Source organism: Carya illinoinensis, chromosome 3, assembly GCF_018687715.1.
Source record: "Carya illinoinensis cultivar Pawnee chromosome 3, C.illinoinensisPawnee_v1, whole genome shotgun sequence".
Classification (NCBI taxonomy): Eukaryota; Viridiplantae; Streptophyta; class Magnoliopsida; order Fagales; family Juglandaceae; genus Carya; species Carya illinoinensis.
Window position 1 is genome coordinate 3,721,878 of NC_056754.1, and position 25,595 is coordinate 3,747,472.

A 25,595-nucleotide genomic window follows, 5' to 3' on the forward strand; every position below is an offset into this window, starting at 1 on the left:
TTAATACAAATATTATATTAAATCACTATTACTTATTAATATCAAATCACTTTTATATAGTAATACTATTACTATATTTTTTTTATAAGTATTAATACTAATACTATATTAAATAACTATAATTAATTATAATAATATAGTTATACTAAAACCAAAAAGCCGGACTGAACCGGTAAAACCGGAAGTACCGGTTTAGAAAGGTAATCGGTTCTTAAAAATGTAAAACCGGTGTAACCGGTTTGATTTAAAAAATTATACAAAACTGGACCGAATCAGACCGGCGACACCCTTGTGCAGGCGGACAGCATTGCAACTAAAAAACGAAAAATAATAAAGGAAGAGGGGAAGGGGAAACAATGGAGTTGTTGCCGCTATGAAGATGGTTTTGATAGGCAATCCAATGAGATCAAGATTACCATTAGAGAACGCTGCTACAATAAGATGTCTTGAGATTCAATGCAGTGAAACAGGCGTTTGGCTTAATAGGATTGAAAAGATTAAAGTTTACACACACTCAACCTTGGGTGCAGAGATGGTGTGAATGAAATCACGAGTAAAACAAGATAGGATAAAAGCAGAGGATCTGTCATCAATGGTGGCCTGCGAAATCCACGCATTTAGGAAGGCGCATGTAGCTCACGTGATGCCGATAGTAAGAGACACTACGGGACCCATTTCATTATTTTCATATTTAACTTAGATCTGTCGATCCAATACAAAAACTCTTGCGGAATTATTCCTTTTTACTCATGATCAATAGTTGTCATTTTTATCAACTAGGAGCTAAACTTAAACCACACCCCCCCCCCCCCCCCCCCCCCCCCCCCCCCACCAAAAAGAATCGAAGTGTTCATTATTTTTTTCATGGAGCATTTTGATGAACATATCCCTATGTATTGTTTGTAATAATCGAATGAGGCCAGGCAGGATAGTTAAGATGCTAGGAATCTGTCAAAGGAAATTGGGAGGAAAATTGAAATTCAGTCTGAGGACACTCAAGTACTAAATAAAAGAGGCGTTGTTCTACATAACCCAGTTCAAGTTATTCTATAATATATATGCAGAAGAGCCTCATCTTTGCAGGAAGAATGGCCTCTAAAGCGTGTCCTAGAGCTTCCAATGCAGTATCGTGGCCACATCCTTTACCTAACAAGAAACAAAGAAGAAAAATGCAGTAATGAAGAAAAATTAAATTAAAAGGTGCTTATTTCTTTATTGCAGAAAAAGGGAACTAGTTTATCTGGTGCACTTCTAATTGAATGAGCACAGGTGTTTTTATTGAAACATAATTTTAACTCATCAAGCCAATTACAAGAGTACACATAGTAGGTAGAAAACCAAGCTATAGAGCTAGGGCATCAAGACGAGGTGACTCATAATGGTTGATGTTCATACGGATAGAGAGGGAGAAAGACCAAACTCTAGCCCCCACAGCTCAAAGCTTCCTTTAACAAAGTCATAATAGCCACCCTTCAATGCTAGTGTTTTCTTCACCAAACCATCCCTCACAAATGGGTAGGTTAGAAGGTTTCCAAGGGATACATTTACTGCCTCCTGCATCACAATATTGGAACATTCATGGAGATTAAGAATTCACATAACTGTAAATAGTCTGTATTGCAGTCTTTTCATGTAACTTTTTTGATCTTGTACTAACCTTTTCACAATGTCCACAGAGTTCTGGGAGAGGTGCATCCCCAAATTCTGCTTTCACCTTGGACTTGGCAGGCAAAGCGATTCTTACCCAATCTTCTATGAAGTCACTGCACATCCCACTCATAGTTAGTAATCAACATCTTTTGTTTTAATTTCTTGATATTAAAAGTTGTACTTTTTACCAGAAAACAAAGAAATATGTGATTAATGTGTAAGGACTGACTATTTCCTATGCTTGAGCCCTAAATTTTACTGACTTCAAATTACATGGACGACCCACTTAATTCCCCAATCCGAGTTTCAATGTCACATAGCAATCAAACTCAACCAGTCCAAATTAGACTAGAATAAGGAGCAGGATTACTCTGCCAAAATCCCGTTCCACATATCTGCTCTGTTTGTTTTGAGCAAATAGCATGTAAATTAGGTTTTGATACTGATGAGGATGAATAAAAGGCGAATATGGTGAATAAATAAAGCGAAGGCCTTACGTAGAGGGGGGTCCTTCGTCTGGAAAAGACAGAAGCCCCTTAATTCCTCCACAAGCACTGTGTCCAATCACCACAATGTTTTCCACCTGCGGATGATAAGCAAATGCACTGTTAAATCAAAAGGTAACAACTTTTTGTCTTTTTCTTTTTCCTTTTTGCCAGATTAATAGGTAACATACTCAATCGTTAGTGTACTGATCTTACTTCGGCGGTTGTTTTTTTTTTTCCCTCTCTTTTTGATGAATCTAAGGGTTGGGTTTCAATTATTCAACCAACCCCTTATGAACTTATATTTATTATCAATGAAGTTGAACTCAACTGACATTCCTCTCGAGAAAAAGTGCAGTCTTGGATACCTTGAGATGCAAAACCGCGTATTCAACGGCAGCCCCAACTCCTGAGTATCTAGTCTGTTGCAGCAGTAAAAACCGAACAACCCATTTATATAAGAATGTGTAAAAAAACTACCCAGTAAACGGGGGGAAAAAGTGGCTAAAAACAGAGAAAAGAATTACTGAAATAAACATCGACGAGACAATAAGCAATAAAGTGGAGACTCTTCTGGGACCTTATCAAATGGTGGAACCAAGTTGGCAACATTTCGGACCACAAAAGCCTCTCCTGGTTGGAAATGCAGCACATGTGATGGGCAGACCCGGGAGTCGGAGCATGCAAACACCATAAACTAAACAACCAAGAAAATTCATAATGATTACAAGTTCCCATGGAAGAAGAAAAGAGAAGAAATATACCAAAATCTAAACAAGAAAACAGCGATCTATAGCATACTGATAGAGAGTACCTTGGGGCTTTGGCCTTTAGCAAGTTCTCCATACAAATCCGGGTTCTTGCTGCGCGCAGAAGGTACCAAATCAGAAGATAAAGAAAAGCTTAAACAAGTTTGTCGTTTTGATAAAATTACAAGCAAACATGAGATTCTTAAGTATCTGTACGTATGTTTGTGTGTATGTGTACGGAGAGAGAGAGAGAGAGAGAGAGAACTCCTAACTGACTAGCTAGTTCACAATATTTAACGTTGGAAAATGTGAAATATTAGATGTAGATTCCCGCTTGATTACACAGATGATATGAAATGAGATAAGATGTTTTAAATAGTAATAAATAAAATATTGTTATAATATAATTTTTGAATATTAATTTTGTATTGGGATTTGAAAAAGTAAGATTGTTTATTATATTTTGTATTGAGATTTGAAAAAGATGTAATGATGAGTTGAGATGAGATGAGATAAGATTTTTAGTTTTGGTTAACCAAACAAAGACTTACTCGAATTTCTCGTTCTTGAAGTGGATGTAACCGCTTTTGATCTTCTCAATTGGGTTAAAAGGTTTGCCATCAGAAGTTGGGGTCTGTAACTCTGCGGTAATCTGCTCCACTTTTGCAGCCGCTACAGCTTTCAATTCCCCCTTCTCACTGCCACCAACTCGAAGCATATATATAGGCATTAGATAACCAGAGAAAGAAAGGAGCATAACATAATTTGATATCATTACTAGACCGATTAGATCCCGAAAAAAATAGACTGATCGATCGACATAGTCACCTGAGGAGTTTCTTCAGACCCTCAATAGCTTCCTCGTAAGAGTCCTTCCCCATGTCTTCTCTCTGCAAATTCAGTCCAACCAAAAGGAAAGAGTATTATGAAATTATGGAAATAGTGTGTATTGAGAGAGAGAGAGAGAGAGAGAGAGAGAGAGAGAGAGAGAGAGAGAGAGAGAGAGAGAGAGAGAGAGAGATCAGTACTATGCACGAGCGTAAAATACTATTCTCAGCTGGAGGAAAATTAAGGAAATAATACTATTCTCAGCTGGAGGAAAATTAAGGAAATTGTAGCAATGAACTCAGCCTATAAAATGAGATTGGTCGTGCGTTTAACTGAAAAAACGAAATGAATGGAAAACCAAGGAAATTTTGGTGGCAATGAATGGACCTTTTCTTTTAAGAATGTTTGCTTTCTATCCGGCCGGGCTTCCGCGCCAATTAACTAACGGCTCCCACCTTCACGCCCTCCTCATCTTTTATTACATATATATTTTTATTAGAATCAGAAAGACAGATCAGAAGCTAGCGCCTGTTTACTTGGAGAGTCGACAACTTCGACTCTCGTATGAATAATCGATCGGTACCACACATTTTTCAGATACTGACACATAAGCCTAGCTCCTAGGAGAACCAAAGGAGATCAGCGACCAGGTCAAGTACTACTGAACCATGCATGCATGTATGAACAAAGATAATTAATATATTAATGTTATTATTATCCTAATTAAATTTTGATATTTCCAATATATTTGTTAATGGTGTTCAATAATTTTTGTTAAAAAATATAAAACCATCTAAAATATGTATAATTAGAAATTAGAAAATTCAATTAGACTTAACAATATCACTCAACAAGATACGTGAGGATTTATTAATAAAATTTAGGACGGGTCTCTCATGGATAGGGACCTTCGACTATTTTTTAAAAAAAAAAGTATTGCCTTCTCATGATCATCAGTTTAAATGGCACGGTATAGAGGCCGTTCACTTTCAGCCGGGAGGCCAGGGAGTAGAATTCATGAGAGATCAATAATGCAGCATGCAGGCATTCATGAATTAATCAAGCTAGCAATGTGTCCAGTGAGTTAAGTCCTACGTTTTAATTGCTAGCTGTTCCCCTACGTACGCATGCACACGTACGACGCATACAGATAGTAAGATTGAACTTGAAAACACGCATCATGCATGGACAATGCAAACACTCAGAGAGAGAGAGAGAGACGTACCGGCCAAGTAGGGGTGATGATAGGAGCAGGGGCAGCGAAAACAGGCTTGTTCTGGATGAGAGGAGGGGGAGAAGGAGAAGAAGAGCTAAGCCTAGCGAAAACAGAAGGACGTAGTGTAGCTTTTTTGAGAGAAGATTGGGCCGAGGAAGTAGATGAAAGAGTCCAGCTGTTGATGGAAGCTGTCGACATTGCGCAGTACCCCTCAGCTTGTTGGCTAGATTTATCCCCATAAATAGTCACCTATCCCCAGATAATGAAAGCGAAAGCCCACTAAACGAGAGCTTCTTCCCTTGTAGATGAGGTTTGAATGCTGGAGATGAAACAGCATTCCCACGTCAGGTCATGCCCTATTGGGCCAGCTCCCATTCACGCATGCATGTCACTCCTTGCACATATGAATATCGATGCAGACCAGCTTGCTGTAAGCATATGCGTGCGATGGCTTTTAGCCACTTGTCGATAATATTGTGGTCTTGCGGCCAAAGGTTATCGGCTCCGATCCTCTCATGAGAAGATCATGTGTTTCATAAAACTCCACTTTATTTTCTGACAACGATACCAAACTGTTATTTTCCCGCATTGAAGGGGAAATTAATTAGTATAGTAATATCATGTACGTACGTGTATATAATCTTTAGAATTTTTAAGGCCATCTTGACTATAACACGAGGCCAGGTTTGGTTCTTTTGATAGGTGAGCTAGCGCACAATACCATCGCATCGATCAAGAATGAATGATATTTGACGGATATAATCATGCTAAGCCATTGAAGTTAAATGATCAGTAGCAGATCAGCCTTCATTCATATGCTCAATATATATTCTCTTTCCAAAACCAAGTTTTAACTTTTAGAAGGTAGAAGATGCTTCTAATTCCTCGGATGCTAGCTAGCTAATTGTCTTTATCTCCATTTCATAACTGCATAACTGTTTATTTTCTCGATACGGGTGGTAAAAAAAAGGAAAAAAAGTAAAAAAGAAAGAATACTACTACATCCACAAAAAATACTGCTATTTCCCAAAAGAATACTGGTACATCCACAAAGAAAACTGTTTACTACAAGAAGACAAACTTCTGGCCTTCGTTATCCTTGGGTACAGAATTCTAATGGCTTAAAAGGGACAGACTCGATGAGTGATGCTGTGATGGATTGTAGAGATAAGGCCCTATCCTTAAAACATGGTTCTTGTGGCATTGTACATGATCTTATAAATTATGTTGTATCCATTAATGGTGGACTCTTCTATCGATCCATATCGTATATTAAATTGATTGCGAGTAGACATGATATCGTTACCGGCCAATACGATTTGATGGCTCGCGCCCTGGCTTTCCCCAGAAAATTAGTGACATGATCGATCATTTAATTAAAGTCATACTCGCGCGCACTCCCTTGATCTCTACCTACATTCTTCTAGCTAGTTAATTATATGTACATGATGGCACTAGTGCCTTAGGCATACAATTTCTATCATAATTTCTTTTCCAGGCAATTCCTCAAAACCAAGTCTTTTGAGTTGACGATAGGGCCCCATATAATCGTATCAGGGCAAACCGGCCATAAAAATACACCCTTCTCAAATAAAAATAACTAGCGGTTAATTGGTCTAAATCTAGCTAGATCGTTGTAAAACACAGGCGCAACGCAATCAAATACTACTTACCAAACAAACCAACAACACGTACAATTTAATAAATTAGCATGAGCAAGGATGCACGTGTGTGTGGGGAGGTATGTCTGGTGTGTGTGTGTGTGTGTGTGTGTGTGTGTGTGTGTGTGAGAGAGAGAGAGAGAGAGAGAGAGAGAGAGAGAGAGAGAGAGAGAGAGAAGGTAATGCAAACCGAGTATACAATCTGGAGAAAGGCAGCAGTGCTGCCACTGCCAGTATCACACAGCCATTTTCAATTTCCCATATGCTTTGCTTTTTGATCTTCATATATTCAAATACTTCTCTTGAGAATATTGATCAGAAGCTCACAAAAAGATCCAAGAGATCGAGTGAGGAGGGCCAGAGGCCACCAATATATATATGCATGGGACGTGGTTTTATTTGGGAACGATTTGGTTTTCTAAGCTATGGCCAAGCAATAATGTCGACATTATATGTTTTGATATTACCTGCCCAAAAATATTAATGTCGACATTGTTTAACTTCTTGTTGTCATTCTAGTCGTGTTATCTCATCGTTTTTGTGCAGTCAGACCAGGAAATGCTGTTGTCAAAATTGTAATTTTTACCTTTCATCTTTTCTTCAATTAAAAAAAAAAACTAAAATAAAAAATCCAATAAACACAAATTCTTATTAATAATAACTTGTTTTATTCAAATAGAAAAACATTTAGGGTTAGGTTATATGCAACAAGGAAGGAAACCTTAAAAAAAAATGTTATAAATAGACTTAATCTGGAGAGATATAATAAGAATGGTCACATATGTATCTCTTGGAAAGCCCAATTTCTGTTCACAGAGAGAGTAGCACTAACCTTTGGACGGCAATTTCGTCTTTCAATATCGTATTCGTGTCTTTCATAATTATTAGAATCAGACTTGTGATCTTTATACATCTTAATATATATAATATTTTATCTTATTTTGTAACGGAAATTAATTGGTATATGATTGAATTAGGTTGGTCCAATATACTTGAGAATTAAACAAGAAATATGTCGATGACATTGGGATGAATGAAATTCAGGCGCAGTGCGCTACTCAATTCAATAAAAGAGACTTATCCACATAGCCCAGCCATCATATAGCCTAAGGAAGAGCCTCGTTTTTATAGGAATGGGCCAGAATACTCTCAAATATGTCTCACACAACACAAGCACTTCGAAAAAATAGCTTGAGACCTGCCTAAACAAGTCTATAACAACATATCTCATAGAACAATTCTTCTATATATCACCGCCGCACGTAACCAGCGCAAAACCGGCTGATGTAGCATACTGCCAGTCAGCTGATATTTTATTTTTATTTTTTTAAAAAGAGCAGCAGAAAAAGGAAGGAAAATCAATTAACAGAGCCACTGAGCAATTTTGAAGCGAAGAGAAATCATTCAACGTCCCGAGCTCTGAAGGATCCCGTCTAGAGGTTGACGCCGTGGACTGAATCGGTTGTTGCAGTCGCCGTTCGTCACACATTCCAAATCTTAGTCGCTGAACGTCATCGTGGGTTGGATAAACGATCTAAGCCTGCTTCTTATTTCTTCCACTGATTCGGCAAAGACAAAATTTTTTTTTTCTTTTCTTTTATCTGTTGTTCTTATTCTTTCCTTTTACACTCTAGACAACAGTCTTGCTATTCGGTTTCAACGCTATCAATAAGCTGCTCGATTGGTACAACCTCGAGTCAGCCACGGAGGTTTAGAACTTTCCTCATAGAATGACCAACAAACAGAGCCACGTCTAGACTATAATTTCTGGCCTCATCATTCATTCACCCATACAGTGAGTGACAATTCTTTTTAAAACATTTTCTTTTCTTATATACAGGTGAGACACGACCAGCTCTAAGTGGTATGCTGAAGCAAGTTATCTGTGGATATAGCATGACAATTCATTTCTATCATTATTCAGGCTAGTCAAAGAAACGAGAAAGGTAACATCAACAAATACAACAGATTTGACATGCATGAAGATGCATCTTTATTTGGTATATGCTAAATTTCCACAAAGTAATGAACACGATTATTTCAAGTCCGGAAAAGAAAACCTTCAGAACCGAGCCTAAAGGGATTGACTTGAGAATGTACAACAATAAATGACAACTAATGTCTCGACAAGGGCTGCTTGAAAACGCCGAAGTATCAAGGACCCAACAGCCATTACGTTTGGGGTTGTTATTGTGGGCCCTCAACTACTTGGGAGCTAGTCTGATTGGACAGACGGAGAATGCAACGCAACGAGCCCCTTTAGCCAACATAAAGCGCTCATTTTCTGTCAGAGGCCTCTCAATCACCTTCACTACATTTGCATCCTTAAACATTGGAGGAAAGCCACCATCAGAATGTGGCAAGCATTAATAAAGAAAAGAAAGAAATAATAACTTCCCAAATATTAATAGCAATGAAATTTGCTGTTTCTTGAAATTGTATACATTTCAAGTTCATACGTGCGAAGTATGACAAGACAAAGCACTAACCTTCTTTTGTGGTTGGATAGAAGGTCTAACGCTGGCAGTATCGCCAATCACAATTACATTGTTAAGATTCCCCCTTTCATCCCTTTCTGATGGTGAAGATGTTGAATGTCTCCATTGCCCATTAGTGATAAATTTGTAGTAGTACCTTCAGGCAAAATTATATTTAGAAAGAAGTTTAGCTTCAAAAAATATTCCAGACTATGGTATACAACTTAAATTATGCATGTTGTAAACGGTTAGGATGTCCACTAATGAATTGCGAGTGTGCTTAAAGATTGTGATTGAGAACTTCAATTTGTTGAGAATTATCAAAAGCAGATATGCACAGAACACAGCGACCAGAAGCCAAGCTCTCCATTTTGGACTAGATGACTATTTTTTAATATTACGTTTAACAATGTACAATTTGAAAACTTAACTCCCATTCAACCATGTATTAGGGCTTCTTTCATAGATACATGCTGCAGTTCGGAGAATCAGAAACTACAGTTGCATGAACTTCAAAAGTCTTTCAAGCAGTAAATTCAACAAAGATGCCATGAGGCAGATTAATTAGAAAGACTACATTTTAAATCAACATCAGCAATTAAGAGAAAGTACAGAAAGCTTGACACTTACTTTCCTTGCGGGAGTCTAACTTCCACTTCATATCTAGGTCCACCTTTATGGATTGCTTTAATTGGTTCTTTCCAATTTCCAGTAAAATCTCCAACCAAATTTACATCTTCTCCCTATAAAGTACACATACAAGAAGCACCATCAAGACCTAATGTTCCATAACAAAAACAATTATAGCAGATATAACAGTTTAAAACCTCCATGATCTCAACTTCGTTCAAAGAATTACCGATAAATTAATAATAATAATAATAAGCCTTCATTCAAAGAATTACTTCTAGCCAAGAGAGCAACAGGAAAGAGAAACTGTGACATTGTCCCTTCATTTCAGGCAATCAAGATTTTTTTTCTTTAAAAGCACAATGAAGATGAAAATGAGATTTTCCCTTACCTCTTGCCCATTCCACACAAAGGTCACAGCATGTGTAGCAGGACCATCATGACTGCCTTTTTCCACCATAGCTATAAGATCCCATGTTGCCCAAGCAATTGCTGGTCTGTATAAAGATTTTATTTAGATGCTTTGTCAAGTTAAAGGGTCCTGATAGCGATAATTAAAACTTTGTTCTTTTTTGTTTGCCATTACCATTTTGGGTGAAAAATCCACCAAACCAGTTAATAAAAAATTATCTAACTAAGAAATAAATCCTAGAAGCTAAAACAGGCTATAATTCGCATATGCATATAAGAGCTCTCGAAAATAATAAAAATAAAATTAATGACAGATGATAGAGACCCTCAGCTACAAGTCAATTATGTCCCATAGGAGTTTTTAAGTCATAGCTGAAAGGAGCCAGAATACTTTGATTGTTATCTCTTAGGTTCTTCATGCAAACCATGACGAAATGCTACTTGGCATTGCCAACAATACAGCACAAACATGCAGGAAGGTAGCAAGAATAACCTGTCAGGTCTGCAAGAATGCAACCCAGTGACAAAATTATAAGCTGCATGAAGGGAAGTGTCCGTCATCCAATGCAGGTATGCAATCACACAAGCTGGCGATCGATCAAAACCAGTTGTACAAGTAACAAAAACACGATGGTTCTTTTTTAACAAGCGTAATAGAAGCCCCACGCAAAATGGTAACTTCTTCCTCATATCAAAGGAGTCTCCATCCCTACAAAAGAAAACCAAGGCAAATTTACCGTACAGCAATCAGCTAGGAAGCCTCAAGAGTGGTAAAAATTTAAGTATGACCTACTCAAAGTTCCCATTTCCATTTCTAAAAGCGTGAAGACATCAAATAAGAAGAAAATGTACAGAAACAAGCCAAGTGTAGAATACTTTCAAAAAGTCAATCCACAACTAAATTTCTTTCTGATTAAGCATCAGTGAGTGCTCACAGATAACCACAAGTACACACACTCAGCATAAGGATACTGTTAGAAGAAGCAGTATCCTGATAATTTGGGAAACTTCTTTTCTTAAGAAGTACACGCACACAGAAAATGACATAGCTAACAAATACATATTATTGTATAAGCATGGGGATATATATTTGCAGACTGCCATGGTACCCCTTGGTTACCTTATAGGATAGCTTATCAGGAGAATATTGGATTTTTGGCATGATTCATTGATTGACGTGGAATTAATCCCCCAATTTTCAGCTTCAGTTCCACTTTGGAAATTCAGGATGGCAGTCACACCCTGAAACAGAAATTTGAAAGCTCCTATAAGAGAGAAATGGATTGGAAAAAAAAAGGCCCTTGCAAGGAGCATTCGTTGAACATGATAATGATCTGCATATGCAAATTAATTGCAGGCAATATCCAAAAAACACTTGCCCATTCAAACAGAAATTTAAAAAGATGTACAGAAAGAGAAGCAATATGCCATGGAAAGCAACAAGTGTAACAGACAAAGGTGCTACTTACAGCAACATCTGACAAAGTCTCTATGTCAGCTTCTGTTTGAATACATGATCCCACGTATATTTGCTCTGTAACCTAAAAATAAAAACAGCAAAAAAGTGAATGTAACATAAGTGATGTGCTAACAGACTAAGGTACTATTTGGCCACATGAAATTCTCATCTCAAACATAAAATTCTCATCTCATGATTACAACTTTTTCAAATCCTCATACAAAATATAATAAACAATTCAATTTTTCTTAACTTTTTCAAATCCCAATACAATAATAATATTTTAATATTTATCTTAAAACTCAAAATTCTCATCAGAAAAATATCAGTGGCCAAGCAGAACCTAAAAGTTATCATCATCAAAAGCATAACATTGAAGCAAGATCCACAAATTAGTCAAAACTGTACACCATCCAGTCCTGTTTCCTTTTTTTTCGTATAGAATTTAAAAATTGATGAACATCACACCTTGCTATAGCGCATGCCAAGCGAGTGATTATAATATAGCTCCCCTTTAGAACGATCCAATGCCTTAACATATTCCTCGAGAGGAAAATTCCCATGAGCCCATTCTCCATCTCCCGACTCTTCTTCAGAAAATATACAAACAAGTTCACTTAGGGATTGAGAAAGAATATTTTTCTGCAGTTGTGATTGAATTTGTCCATTTTGACCACTCAAAAGTTTCCATCCTTGGGATGTAAGAAACTTTGAAGAAAACATGACAAATCCAGAATTCCCATTACTGTTAGAAGATGTTTGCAAATTTGATGCCAATATACTCTTGTTCCAGCTGGCAACAGACACTCGACCTCTATTGAATAGTATATCAAGATCACCCAGATGTAATTGTTGAATCGGAAATGGAGAGTAGGGCCTCTCAAGAATTAGGCTAAATGATCCTGTATTCTCCTTCAGCATCCTCCTGAAGACACCAAAGACTGAACAAATAAAAACAAAAAAAATAATGAACATATCTTTAACAATTATTTCATTAAGTAACTTTGCATTATATAGAGGCTAGCTTAGCTACTGAAATAAATGCAATGTTAACTGTTAATTGAAGTCCATAGAAGTTCTCCACATTGAAGATTTGAAATCCAATCAACAAACACCACATATTGGGACAAGGCTCTGTTAAGGGGAGTCCATATAAGTTCTCCACGTTGATAGAAAGCTAATCCAAGAACAGTACAACAACGATGGGCAATACTGTACAGTTGAGGTATATTGGTGTAAGAAAGCACAGTGGAAATATCTCAAGCACAGCTTATTGAGTTGCTCCACAAGTTTATCCAGTTTAGCAAAACATCAAACGTCTCCTCTTAGAAGTGAAGTGTACCATGTAGAATAGACTAGAGTAACACTCAACACATCCACAGCCTAAATACTATTTCAAGAGAGAACAAAAAGAGAAAGGGCTTTCATATATCAGATAATCCAAAAAACCAATTGAGGGGATCTATATATAGCCCACCCCACACAGTTGGCCTTTAATGCCAGCCTTCAACTGTCAAATAAATGGCAGTACAGGCAAGTAACGCATGGCTTAAAACCATGCGTTATACACAGGAGAGGAGGGGGTCTGCCCCACGTGGGCGCCCCTCCATTTAACAATTGGCCTCAACAAGCATTGAACGTAATTTTTTTTTTTTTTTTTTTTATAACCTTGGGTGTCCGGGTCAGCTTACGCGCACCTCGACTAATCCCAAGGGGCCCTGAAGTTAACGACCAGGTAAATCCTCCAGTGGCCCTGAGGGGACTCGAACTAGTGACCATTGGGGAGCAAACCCAAGGCCTGACCAATTGAGCTACCCCTCAGGGTTTTGAACGTAATTAACCACGGCACAATCCCAAAGCAGTCATCTCAGCACAATGAATTAATAGAGTAACCAAAGTCCCAACGACCAAACCCTTACTGCAGGTTCCAGCTCTGTCATTATCCACTTCTATTAGATTATCACTCCTTAGCATAGTGTCATCTACGCAACAAAGAGAGCGGGTAAGGCAGTCCCAAAACAAACAGAGGAATTAAACTGAGTATCGCATACTGCCCCAACTTAAAATCTAACGAAACGATAAAATTGAAGAAGAGAGAAACTAATTCTAATATAGATGCCATTTTGTGTATGATTCAACCAAAATAAAAGAATTCACAAATTTATTTATTGAAAACAAATAAATCCTTTTCATACTGTGTATCACCGAAGTCCTTGATCTCCATAAGCCTACCGCCAGACGAATCGCTAGCCTTTTTCAAATTGTCACCCACCATGATTATCCTCGACTTCTCTGCATTACTCTACAGTCTCAAACAAAGAAAAAAAAAGGTCGTTATCATAATTTTAGAGAATCTTAGAGCTCGAAAATTGGAAAAGAGACGGAAATACCCCTCTCTTGAGAGAGTGAACGAAGACTTTGCCGTCGACGGAGAGAGCGAATCGGATACCGAGTGGTTTTTCAAGAGTGACCATGTACTCGTTCAGGTTCATCTTGAGAGAAGAAGAAGAGCCACCGGACACTGCGATAACCGTCGACCTGACGGTTCCACCATTGGAACGAAGCTTCTCTTTTCTAGCACCAAGCATCCCGATAGCTCCACTGTATGAGGAGCACAGATCCTTCCCCCAAAACGAGGAGGACATTGAAGGACGATGGAAAGCTCTGCAACTAGAAGCTTGCAGAGAGGGCATCTTGGAAAAGGCAATTTTTATAGGTTTTCTCTAACTACGAAGCTCTAGTATGAGTGAATTTAGAGGTTACTCTACTCGAGCTGGTGCTGGTTCTTGGGAAGTTGGGAGAGAGGAAGGGAAGCCACAGTGCTGGGCCAGGAAATTCAAGGTCCACGTGGCTCTATGGAGGGGCCCCCTTTTCTTAGACTATTAGTTGCCTCAATATACTTTAGTTAAAATTTATCTAAAAAATTCATTTTTATAAATTTTAACTAACTATTTTTCATAACATCAAATAATAAATTTAATTTTATCACTATTCTATTCAAATATTAATTTTCAATTTTTCATTATTTTAATTCTATTGAATATTATCAATCAAAATTATTTTTTTATTTTTATTATTTAATTTTTAAAACACTACTAAGAAATTAAAAAAATTAATTTAACGGAAGACAGAGTTGCACATCATTTACATATGTGCGGGTGGTTTGGGTTAATTTTTTAGTTGTTAAATTTTCTTTATAATGCATACAATAATTCAAACAAAAGCAGTGAAATGAAGAAGTTGACTCTATATGGATCTCAGTAGCCTCAATGAAACATTTCTTTCTTTTGCAATCTTTAAGCACATCTAAAACCCCAAACCAAAAAGTTTATTTCTTTTTCCTATTGAGCGAGAGGGTAGAGGTAGTGGGAGATAAATTATTTTAGTTTGAAAATAATATTTAGCCAGCTCAAAGAGCTTACTAGATTTGGCCAGCCAAATAACTTCAAGCTATAATTATTGTTCATTTGTTAAGTCCGTTAAAATGATTTATTGTGCACCTTGGCTAAATTTTGGCCAAATCTTAACTTTGTTAAATTCACTACTAATGCTCTTAGCTTTTCAAACACTTTTTAATTGGAGTTGTAAGAGAACTAGTAGTGGATTATTCATTTTTATCATTATCTTTAAATTTGAATGACATGTTTTTAAATTCATCTATATTAGCTTATACATTTCTAAGTTTTTGCATAATTATGAATAATGACTCTTCAAGTTTGAAGAATCACTTTTCACTCTCCAAATATTATTTTTAATGTTTTTTCTCTCTCTTATCTATTAAAATCAACTTTGTGAAATTTGTATTAAGATGATTTTGATATATGAAATTTGTATTAAGTTAATGATACAAAGTATTTTTTAGTACATATTAATATTTATTGATAAAATTGATCATTTTGATATATGAAATTAGTAATATTTAGATATATGAAATTGATATTTTTAAACACATGGTGCTAATTGTAAAATATGTAAATAATAATAATATTTTTTTATTATTTGGTTCAAAAATACATAATACAATGTGAAAGTTTTTATTGATATGCATAATCAATTTTTAAAAGATGTAATTTTAAATATGCATATGGAGAAACCAATATTAGTGCTCTAACATGTTATACAAACTATAAATCTAACATTAACATAATACGAAATTAGAAGATAGAAGATTTAAATTTGATGTGAACAGATTAGGTCAAAACAGGTTAATTCATTAAGATATGATTTATAAACTAACCAATTTATTTAATATGAAATTAATATGTTTTGACTTGTTTAGAATTTATTTTAAAATTAAAATTTATTATTATTATTATTATTTTGATAAAAATGCATATTGCATTCATTGAAATTGATATTTTATTTTTGTTAAGTTGTAATATTGATATTTTTCAATATTCTTACATTTTTATTGTTGAAATTATAATTTTAGACCAATGCACATATTTATTATTGTATGATTCATAATATTGATTTTATTATATATTAAAATTTGCAAACTATTGACATATATTTTTTAAGATATTGTAGTTATTAATAAATATAGATTTTAACTTTTATGTAAAATTAAAAGTTAAAATATATATTAATAAGATCAAATGAATTATACTTTTAGTTCAACTTATTTACATGAAACAAACGGGTTTAAATTTTAAATAGGTCATATTGTATTAATATATTTCTAATTAATTATTAAACGGATTAAAACAAATGATACGATATAACCAGCGCGTTATCTAAACAAGTCGGGTTTGAATTTAAAATATTGACACGTTTAGCTTAAGCATTAACAGGTTAAATTTGAATTGACCTGTATAATTAAATATTTATGATTTGATACGAACAATACCGAAAACATGATTTGCCAATGACTTTCCTGCAATGACATGTAAAAAAGTCCCAAAAAAAAAAGAACACAAGATTTCTGGGCCATTCATACTTGACGTGGCAACATTTGATAGGAGGCACTTGTTAGTTGTAGATTTAATGAAGAGATGCCGAGTAGCTGAAGAAAATGAAAATCTTTTTAACAACGATGATTTTCTCCTCTCCAAAACTAGAGGTGGGCTCTGACTCCCCACCTCCGACCCCAACTCTTATTCTAATTAGAGTTGAAGTTCAATTCCAATCGGAGGTCGGAGTAACTCACAGGATTCACCAATTTAGTGTTTATACTTTTCTTACCGCTATAGATTAAAAAATCAAACAAAAACTTAAAAACATGCAAAAAGAAATCCTAGACAAAAATAGAAAATTGCATTTGTATAAAAAAAATGCATGGATTAAAGGTGGGGGGGGGGGGGGGGGGGGGGAGAGAGAGAGAGAGAGAGAGAGAGAGAGATTATAAAAAATAAAACCTCACAACAACAACGATAAGAATAAAACAAACCGCAAGGTGCAAAAGATCTCACCTAACCTCCCAAAATCAAACCCAGTAATTGTCCAAATTCCAAAAACCCACGAAACACACTGATTAAGATGCAAGGAGAAGGCAACATCGTACAAATTTGCAAGGCTTGGCATTGGACTCGAGGTGGTGCTCCTTGTCGGCTATGGCTCCTGCGCTGGAGAGATTGAGATTTGAGAGACCTTCACGTTCGCGTGAGGTATGGGGAAAGAGAGAATGTAAGCACAAAGAATGAGAAAGAGAATTGTTTTGTGGGGTCTGGTGAAATTGGGGACGAGTGAAAATAGTTTGGGGTTGGGGTACGTTGGTATGATGTCATTTCAGTTAAAAACCTCAAAAAATATTTGTTCTATTTGGGGGGGGCTCGAACTCTAATAGCGGGGTTTAATAAAAAAGAAATGATATTTGTAGTCGTAGTTGTGTAAGCGGCGTACAGTTACTTTAAAAAAATAAATTAATATGGAACCCACATGAAAAAAAAACTAACTTTTTAATCATGGACCCCACTCTTTTTCAAAACGATTGCGCGGCGTTTACAATTCCACGACTGTATGTAGCATTGCTCTTAATAAAAACATCAACAACTATTAGGTCAATGAAGCATCCTTTTTCTATTTTATAATATTAAATATAGTAAGTATATCTATCGGTATCGGAATCTCTGACTTGCTCACCTCCAAACTCCGACTCAGAGTCAGAACAGATGTTAACCAGAGTTGGAGTCGCCAGAGTTTTTGCCTACCCCTACATATAACTCTTAAAAAGATTTATAATTTTATTATCATACATTATTTAAATATAAAATATTTTTTGATTTTAGATTTTTATCTAATTATTATTCATACACTAAAGTCAATACATGCAATTTTTATAAACTTTAAATAAAAAATAAAATGAAAAAAGAACAATTCAATTAAAAATACATTCAAACAGTTTTTAAAATTTATCTATTAACTTTTATAAATTTAAATATAATACTTATTTTAAAATAAAATTTTAATCAACCTTTACTTTTTTTTTTTTCAAAACTCAATATAACATTTTTACCCAAATCATTTTATTACTGTTCACAAAATTTCGAGATACTTCAAACATCTAAACATTCATAAATATTAATACGGCGAACTTGAGACTCGTGATTCTTGTTAAATTTTGTATTTGGTCTTTAAAAATGGTTGATAATTAAGAGAGAGTCTAGATAGAGAAGTCATGTAGTCTTAAACGTGAAAAACTAAATTAAATAGATTATTGAATAAAAAAAATAGATGAAAAAAATTCGTGGCTAGATATCATGCATACATTCACAAGAATTAATAATTGTAAATCCACTATAAAAATATTTATATGTTATAAAAACACAGAAGTTCTCTTTTTTCTCTGATTACTACGAGCTAAAAGGCAAGCAGATAAGTGAAATAAGATAGAAGTTCATTTCATTCTATCTTATTTCAATATCCAAATATCATAAATATAAATATTTTTAAATTTCGAATTTTCAACTTTTGTCATATAACTATTATCTAATCATAATTACAAATTTTTCAAACTTTTAAACAAATAATAATAATAATAATAATAATTCAATTATTTCAAACTTCAAAACAAAAATAATATTGAAAAAAATATTCTAAAAATATTTTAACTTTAAAATATTTTTATTCCATAAAATATCTTTACTCAAATTATTTTACTACTATTTACATATCATCTCATCTCATTTCACTATCTAAATCGCAAGTAAACAAGCATAAGTTTTGATACAGGAAAGTTTATATATTACCATGGTTTTATCATTGAGTTTTGCAACAAACAAGCTAGTTTGGTGTGCAACACACCACTTATTGTGAGATCCATTATAATTTAAAAAAATAAATAAAAAGATCAATAATTTTTTAGCACAATTAACTCGAAGACTTCCACATTAATAGTGTGTTGGGTGTATTAAAAAAATGTGTACCAAATAGATTTTCTCTTAATCATTAAAGCAAAATGTAATTTTTTTTTTTATCAGTAAATCTATGTCCACTTCAGTATGTGAGCTGGATTTGTGTATATCTCATTCTATCTTATTTCAATATCCAAATATCATAAATATAAACATTTTTCAATTTTGAATTTTCAACTTTTGTCATATAACCATTATCTAATCATAATTACATTTTTTCCAACTTTTAAACAAAATAATAATAATAATAATAATAATAATTCAATTATTTCAAACTTCAAAACAAAAATAATATTAAAAAAATATTTTAAAAATATTTTAATTTTATAAAATATCTTTACTCAAGCTATTTCACAACTATTCACGTATAATCTCATCTCATTTCACTATCTAAACCGTAAGTAGACAAGGATAAATTTTAATATAGGAAAGTTTATATATTGTCATGGTTTTATCATTGAGTTTTGCAACAAACAAGCTAGTCTGGTGTGCAACACACCACTTACTGTGAGATTCATTATAATTTAAAAATATAAATAAAAAGATCAATAATTTTTTAGCACAATTAACTCGAAGACTTCCACATTAATAGTGTGTTGGGTGTATTAAAAAAATGTGTACCAAATAGATTTTCTCTTAATCATTAATGCAAAATGTAATTTTTTTTTTTTATCAGTAAATATGTCCACTTCAGTATGTGAGCTTTCTTTGTATAGGATTTGTGTATAAATAATAAATCTAACACTTCTCTTGCATAAAATGTTATTCATTAATTTGATGTGTTAAAAGTAATTAATTAATGCAGAATGGACCTCCCTAGCTGCAAAGCCCATTCATAACATCTTGAATATTATATATATAGCATCTAAATAGATATTATATATCAATGTGGCAGTTATTGATACGTCTCCCATGTTAGTCATTAAAAAACGTTGTTAAACTTTATGTCGTGTGCCTTGTAAATGAATTTATACAGGTATCACGTTAAACATGCAACAACTACTAGATCAATTTTCCTTGAGATTTACTCAAAGTTGGTAGATTCCATTGAGATGCCTCGTGTCAAAATATTATTGGCAATTGTCAAATGGAAATATATATATATATATACAAAGAGTACTCGAATTCCAAACCGTTGACCAACTACTTGAATAAAGGCCAGGTCGAACCATTGTTTAAGCTTTCTTTCAAAAAGCAAGATCCTAACTTCTCGGATTAAAAGCAACACGATGCTACTTCAAGCACGTACTGGATGCGTGTTTCCTGGCAAATATGACGAAGAAAATAACTCATCAAATGCCTACTCGTAAGTCAATCAACGGTCTAGAAATGACAATCGGGGGGAGACTGACTTCACTTGAGCTTGCTTCGGGAACACATGGTGATCAGCAAATAAATTTATGGGGTTGGGGTCCAAATCCTATCCATTGATTTGTTGGTTTCACACTCCAACTAACAACGAACGTATATATGGCGTCATGAAGGGATACATGATCAGATATATGGTCAGTGACTTTTGGGCCTAATGAGGCCCATATCTGGGCCAGGATAAGATCTGACCTCCAACTCAAATGTATTTTTACAAGATTACTTATTAAAGTTGGTAGTTGTGCATTAATCTTCAAAATTAAGGCTGCGGCTCCGTTTCTTTTCATGCACGCACGCTGAACGCGTTGAAGCATTTCGGCCAGCATGTAGCTGAGTTTTATGTGTGCTTTTGGACCGTGGATGATTAGTCGTTTGTCAGGCCGTTCTCTAGAAGCATATATATTAATATAATCAACTACCACCGATCGATCGAGAACCTCGTATCCGCGTATAACTAGGCCAAAATTAGGTGTCAATGTCATGCAATTCGGCCGCAAATAGCAATTAATATTAGCGTGAAACATGCCCATAAAGATTTCAATGAATGAATATGGTTTTAACTTTTGCCGATGATCAAAAGTTGCGTGTACCCGCATATACGCGCCTTTGATCGTCTGTTCCTGCATATACAAGCTTTCCTTTTTAATTTTGATTAGGTCGTGTCTGTCTGCATCATGTAAGTTACCGATCTTAAAATCTCAGCACTTGAGAATTGTATTTATAACTATGTCTCCAACTTTCCAACATGCAACACCCGCATAATGCATTCAAGTAAGGACCATTTTTGGCTTGAATTAAATCCATCCTTGATCGGTTGCTATATACAGTCCAATATATTAGGAGATGAAAAAGAATATTAGAGCACACATTTTTTTATAATATTGATAGACATTGATGAAGGGTAACATGCATGATGATGAGATTTATACATGTACTTGGACAACTTGTTTATTTGATGCGCATCTTTGGTCAGGGGAGATAAGATCATGACACTAGTACCGGACCCACCATATACTTCAACTTTCTTTTGAACTTGGGTGATCATAGTAAATTTGTGGCCCCCATTCGATTCTATATATGCAAAATGCACGATCCAGGAAATACCGACATTTTCCACATAATTCAAACCCCGCTCATTCTGCCACGTGTATATATATATATGTGTGTTATGAGATCTACGTGTTGTTGTTTTTTTTAATTACAAAAAAGAATTTTGGATAAAAAATTGTATAATATCTCAGTCCGATGGATATATAGCATTTATAAAACAAGATACATGTTAGAGCCTTGGTTTTCAAAAGGCCAGCTGATGATAATTAATTATAGATTAACAACGCGATGATGACGATCGTTTTCTTTCCACCTTTCACATTCCATTTCGCTGTTCGATCGAACCCATCAAGCAATTTCTTTTGACATTAGAGGTTTACATTCGATTTTCTTTTGCTGCTGATCTGCATGCCCTTTCACTCCGGCTCGGTGGCTTCCAAAGAAAATGGGGGCACAATCCCACCAGTCCTAACCCTGAACTGCAATCATTATGTCTATTAATTATTATTCCTGATTTCTCATTACAATAATTACAGGCTACCGGTGCTTCTCCGTCCCTGAAATATTTCGTAGCCAATTTATATTGTTATATATGGTTATGAAATATATAAATATCATGTAATTATTTTAAAAAATAGTAAAATTTATAATTAAAAAATTATTATTTTTATATAGATCTCATATTAATTCATTTTTTTTAAAAAATTACGATTGTAAAAATTATTTTTTACCTATTTAATATAATATTTTACACTGAAATTATTTTTCTAGCTTATTATATGTGAACAGAAATAAGTGTTGTGGCAGTCTCCACTGAACTATGTGGGCCAAAACATTGGCTGAATGAGGTGCAGGTTCATAGTCATGAACAGAACTTACAGATCAACAATATATATAGGTATATTTTTTAATTGCATGCGCTTAATTTTTCTTCCACCATTCATTTTGAGATCATTAAATAAGCATCTTGCTTCACTGTCGTGCATTCAAGTTGATATTTTTACATCGCAGCCCACCAGCCCTTCACCAACGACAAATTCTATACTTAATATACTATATATATATTTTATATATATAAATTTAACTGTATATTACAATGGAGTGGAATTCAGCAGATCAAATTATAAAAGATTTAATGAGGGGGGGAATAAAAAAAGAAAGAAAAAGGACGAATGTATATATATGATCATGAAAAGATAACATTGTACATGAAATATCTCGTGAAAATTTGGTAAGAACCAAAGTAATTTACACAATCACGTAAAAACTCTATCACCATTAATTTCCTAACCCTTTTTCATGAGTCTTTCCCACCCCCACCCTGATCTGGCCTCCCTTTTTTCCGTGTAAGCACCAAGCTGTAAGCAAGCAATCGCATTTCAAGGGCAACCAACCCAACTTCTCCACAATCCATATTTATTTAAAAGAGAAAACAAAATATAACCTAATTAAACAATAAATTAATGAAAAGAAAAAGAAGTAGGTCAAACAAAACTCGAGAGGATCCGTAAAATCTCATCAGAAAGGAGGGAAGGTCTTGCCTAACGCACCCACGCTAGTCCAGAAACCGACCAAGTCTTGCCTGTATGGCAAGTATGTCCGCCTCTTGCCCCCCTCCCTCATCGCCCTGTTCCTCACGTAGAAAGCTTCGTGTGCCGACGACATGGTTTCCTTCGACACGGCCTTCTTCGGTACCTTCTTTTCCAGCTTCGAATGATCCAGTTCGGCCTTCTCGGCTCTAATCTCAGCTTCCTTCTTCGGCGTCAAGAACACCAACGATTCCTTGCCTTCGCTGTTGCATCTGCGAAGAAAACTCGAGAGCCTCCAGCGTTTTGATGCCGACGCCGGTCCAGTTCCGGTGGAACTGCTTTTCTTGCATTTGCTGGGGGAGGCTTTGGCCGAGCTGTTGTTACTACTATTCGGAGTCCAAATACAGTAGGTTCCGGGAGGGACCCCATCCAGCCCGTCCTCCACCTCTTCCTCCGAAGACGTCGAAAACGTCGACGACGTTTGATCGCGTTCCTCTCCGAACAGCTGCTTTAGCGGAACCCGGACGGACAGCACATCGTGACCCTCTGCCTCCTCTGGATCGCACGTTTCATTGATTTTCTGTTGACTCTTCTCCGCGAAGAGGTTGCGATTGAATATAGGGAAAACCGGACCTATGTGGCCGTCGATGACGGCCACATCGTCGACCCTACGAACCGAAACGAATTCGAAGTCGTCATCGTTGTCCTCTGGTTCTTCGCCCCGATAATCATCACCAAGTTGTCGCTGCCGGTCCCCAACACCGTCAAACTCGCGGGTTACTTCAGCCGCTATGGCTGCGAGTCTATCCGAAGAGTAGCTGTTAAAGCTGGGACATGCTGAAAGTTCGGAACTTTCTCCTTGCATTTGGAGCTTAATTTTTACACCGCTTGCTTCGTCTCTCGAACTCCTTTTCGATCTTCTTCGTGGTCTTCTGCTTCTCGTGTCTGTAAATCTCTGGGGGTTGATTCTTCTTGACCTGATCTGTGTTGTGTTAGGGAAATGAAGGAAAATAATTAAGAAGATATGGTTAACGGGTCCCTATATATATCAAGGTGGGTGGGTAGTGCGTGATTAATTGATGATGTTAAACAAAATAGTGATATATGAACAAAAAAAAAAAAGGGTAGCCCAAGTGTTGGCGCGTGAATCCAGAAGATATCAAAATGGTTTGACATTAGTACTTCTTTCCGTCGATCTTACGTTAAACGTAGCGAGTTCCCACGTGTCTTATGAATCTATTTCGGTTTTTGGGTTTACGAATTAAAGAAAAAATTATATAAGTAGCATTGTAGAGTCGTTTCGGGTATTTGTTTTTGAAAAAGTTGAACAAATTTGAAATTTATATAAAAAATAATAATTTTTTTATAAGTGATCTTACCTTTTTCAAAATGAGTACGATGAAATTGCATGTTTCAAAATTATATATAATATTATCATTAATATAAAAAACATATATTTATATTTTTAATAATATTAAATGTATGAATACAGTTGTTGGATCATCTGAAATTTACTGCTTATACGATGCTCTTGACGTGGCACAATCATGCAGTGTTACCTGCCTTTTTAATAAAAAAACACAAAAAGATTATATTCAAACTAAAAGGGGTCCAAAAATATAAAAAGTAAAAAAAAAAAAAATGAAACTATTAATTTTTTCTATCATTTTTATGATTTTTTTAATAAATCACTTATAATTACATTAAAAATACCATCCAAACAATATGTTTCAGATGGTTAAGTAGTATTATTATCTTAAAAGTATTAGCTCTTTTTTGATATTTAAGCTTCTTATTTCCATTAATTCAAGAACCTCATCAATCCTATTAATATACGTGTGTGTATGTAGATTAATCGGCTGCGCGCATGGGAAGGCCTTGTAATGGTTTTCGTGCTGCACGTGCCAACTAATTCATTTCTTTGAAGGTCAAACTTTACGTGTTTTTAAAAAAATTATTATTTTTTTCTTAAAATTTCAATTAAAGGCAAAGTGTATATATATTTATAACGATTATATGATCTGCATCGACGGTTGAGGATGATGTTCGAGAACATACATTAAACTTTCCAGTTGAATTGATCAACAGCCACTTAATTCCCATGGGAAGAGACAAATTATTTAGATCATGGGGATAAAGATAAAGTTGACAAGAAAAAGCCAATCGAGTTAGCACAGGTCGGTCGCGTAATAATTCTAAAAAGAAGGAGGTTAATGTCATTGCCAGCCAAACCGCAGACTTTCTAGAAATTAAGAAAATCCTGTAGAATGCATAGACCACAAATAATTATAAATAACAGCGCGTATACATACGCATACCATGACTTAATTACTCGATGGAGGATAGAGATCAATACATATTAAAACCACTATATATATACTGTTTGGCAAGTATAGACAACTTGCAAAATGTGGAGTATTTAAATTATTTTTTATTATACTGATAATTACAATTATCAAAATATCACATGTTTTATTATATTTAAATATATATATCTTTCCCTTAAATGGAGAGCTTTTATTTTTTATTTTTATTTTTTATAGACAGAAAGATTTAATTAATTACCAACCAAAGAAATTATATATATATGATCTGTTAGTACCACTAGTTATGATTAATCTTAGTTCATGGGTATGCATATATATATATATATATATGGGTGAACGTTTTGCTGTCAATTTAATGTATTGTATTATATACAGTAGTACGTAAGTGCTGACCTATATGCGT

The 25,595-nt window shown here is 35.0% G+C and overlaps 3 protein-coding genes across 3 annotated transcripts; all 3 read right to left on the reverse strand.

Moving 5' to 3' along the window:
* Window positions 1–949: 949 nt before the first annotated feature.
* Window positions 950–5,155, reverse strand: LOC122302590 (carbonic anhydrase 2-like). The gene is made up of 10 exons (XM_043113911.1): window positions 4,938–5,155; window positions 3,713–3,774; window positions 3,436–3,582; window positions 2,950–2,998; window positions 2,716–2,832; window positions 2,504–2,557; window positions 2,148–2,233; window positions 1,658–1,763; window positions 1,396–1,554; window positions 950–1,146 (listed from the first exon to the last, which is right to left on the reverse strand). Exons 1-10 carry the CDS (start codon window positions 5,124–5,126, stop codon window positions 1,108–1,110), a joined length of 1,008 nt encoding a protein of 335 aa, XP_042969845.1. The 5' UTR covers window positions 5,127–5,155; the 3' UTR covers window positions 950–1,107.
* Window positions 5,156–8,558: 3,403 nt separating this feature from the next.
* LOC122302583 (phosphoglucan phosphatase LSF1, chloroplastic) lies at window positions 8,559–14,437 on the reverse strand. The gene is made up of 10 exons (XM_043113903.1): window positions 13,957–14,437; window positions 13,762–13,868; window positions 12,035–12,491; window positions 11,577–11,648; window positions 11,228–11,349; window positions 10,601–10,816; window positions 10,088–10,193; window positions 9,697–9,809; window positions 9,079–9,223; window positions 8,559–8,913 (listed from the first exon to the last, which is right to left on the reverse strand). The coding sequence occupies exons 1-10, from the start codon at window positions 14,257–14,259 to the stop codon at window positions 8,794–8,796; spliced, it is 1,761 nt and encodes a 586-aa protein (XP_042969837.1). The 5' UTR covers window positions 14,260–14,437; the 3' UTR covers window positions 8,559–8,793.
* An 8,417-nt stretch (window positions 14,438–22,854) lies between these two features.
* On the reverse strand, window positions 22,855–23,730 carry LOC122302194. The gene has a single exon (XM_043113333.1). The coding sequence runs from the start codon at window positions 23,728–23,730 to the stop codon at window positions 22,855–22,857; it is 876 nt and encodes a 291-aa protein (XP_042969267.1).
* Between the last annotated feature and the right edge of the window lie 1,865 nt (window positions 23,731–25,595).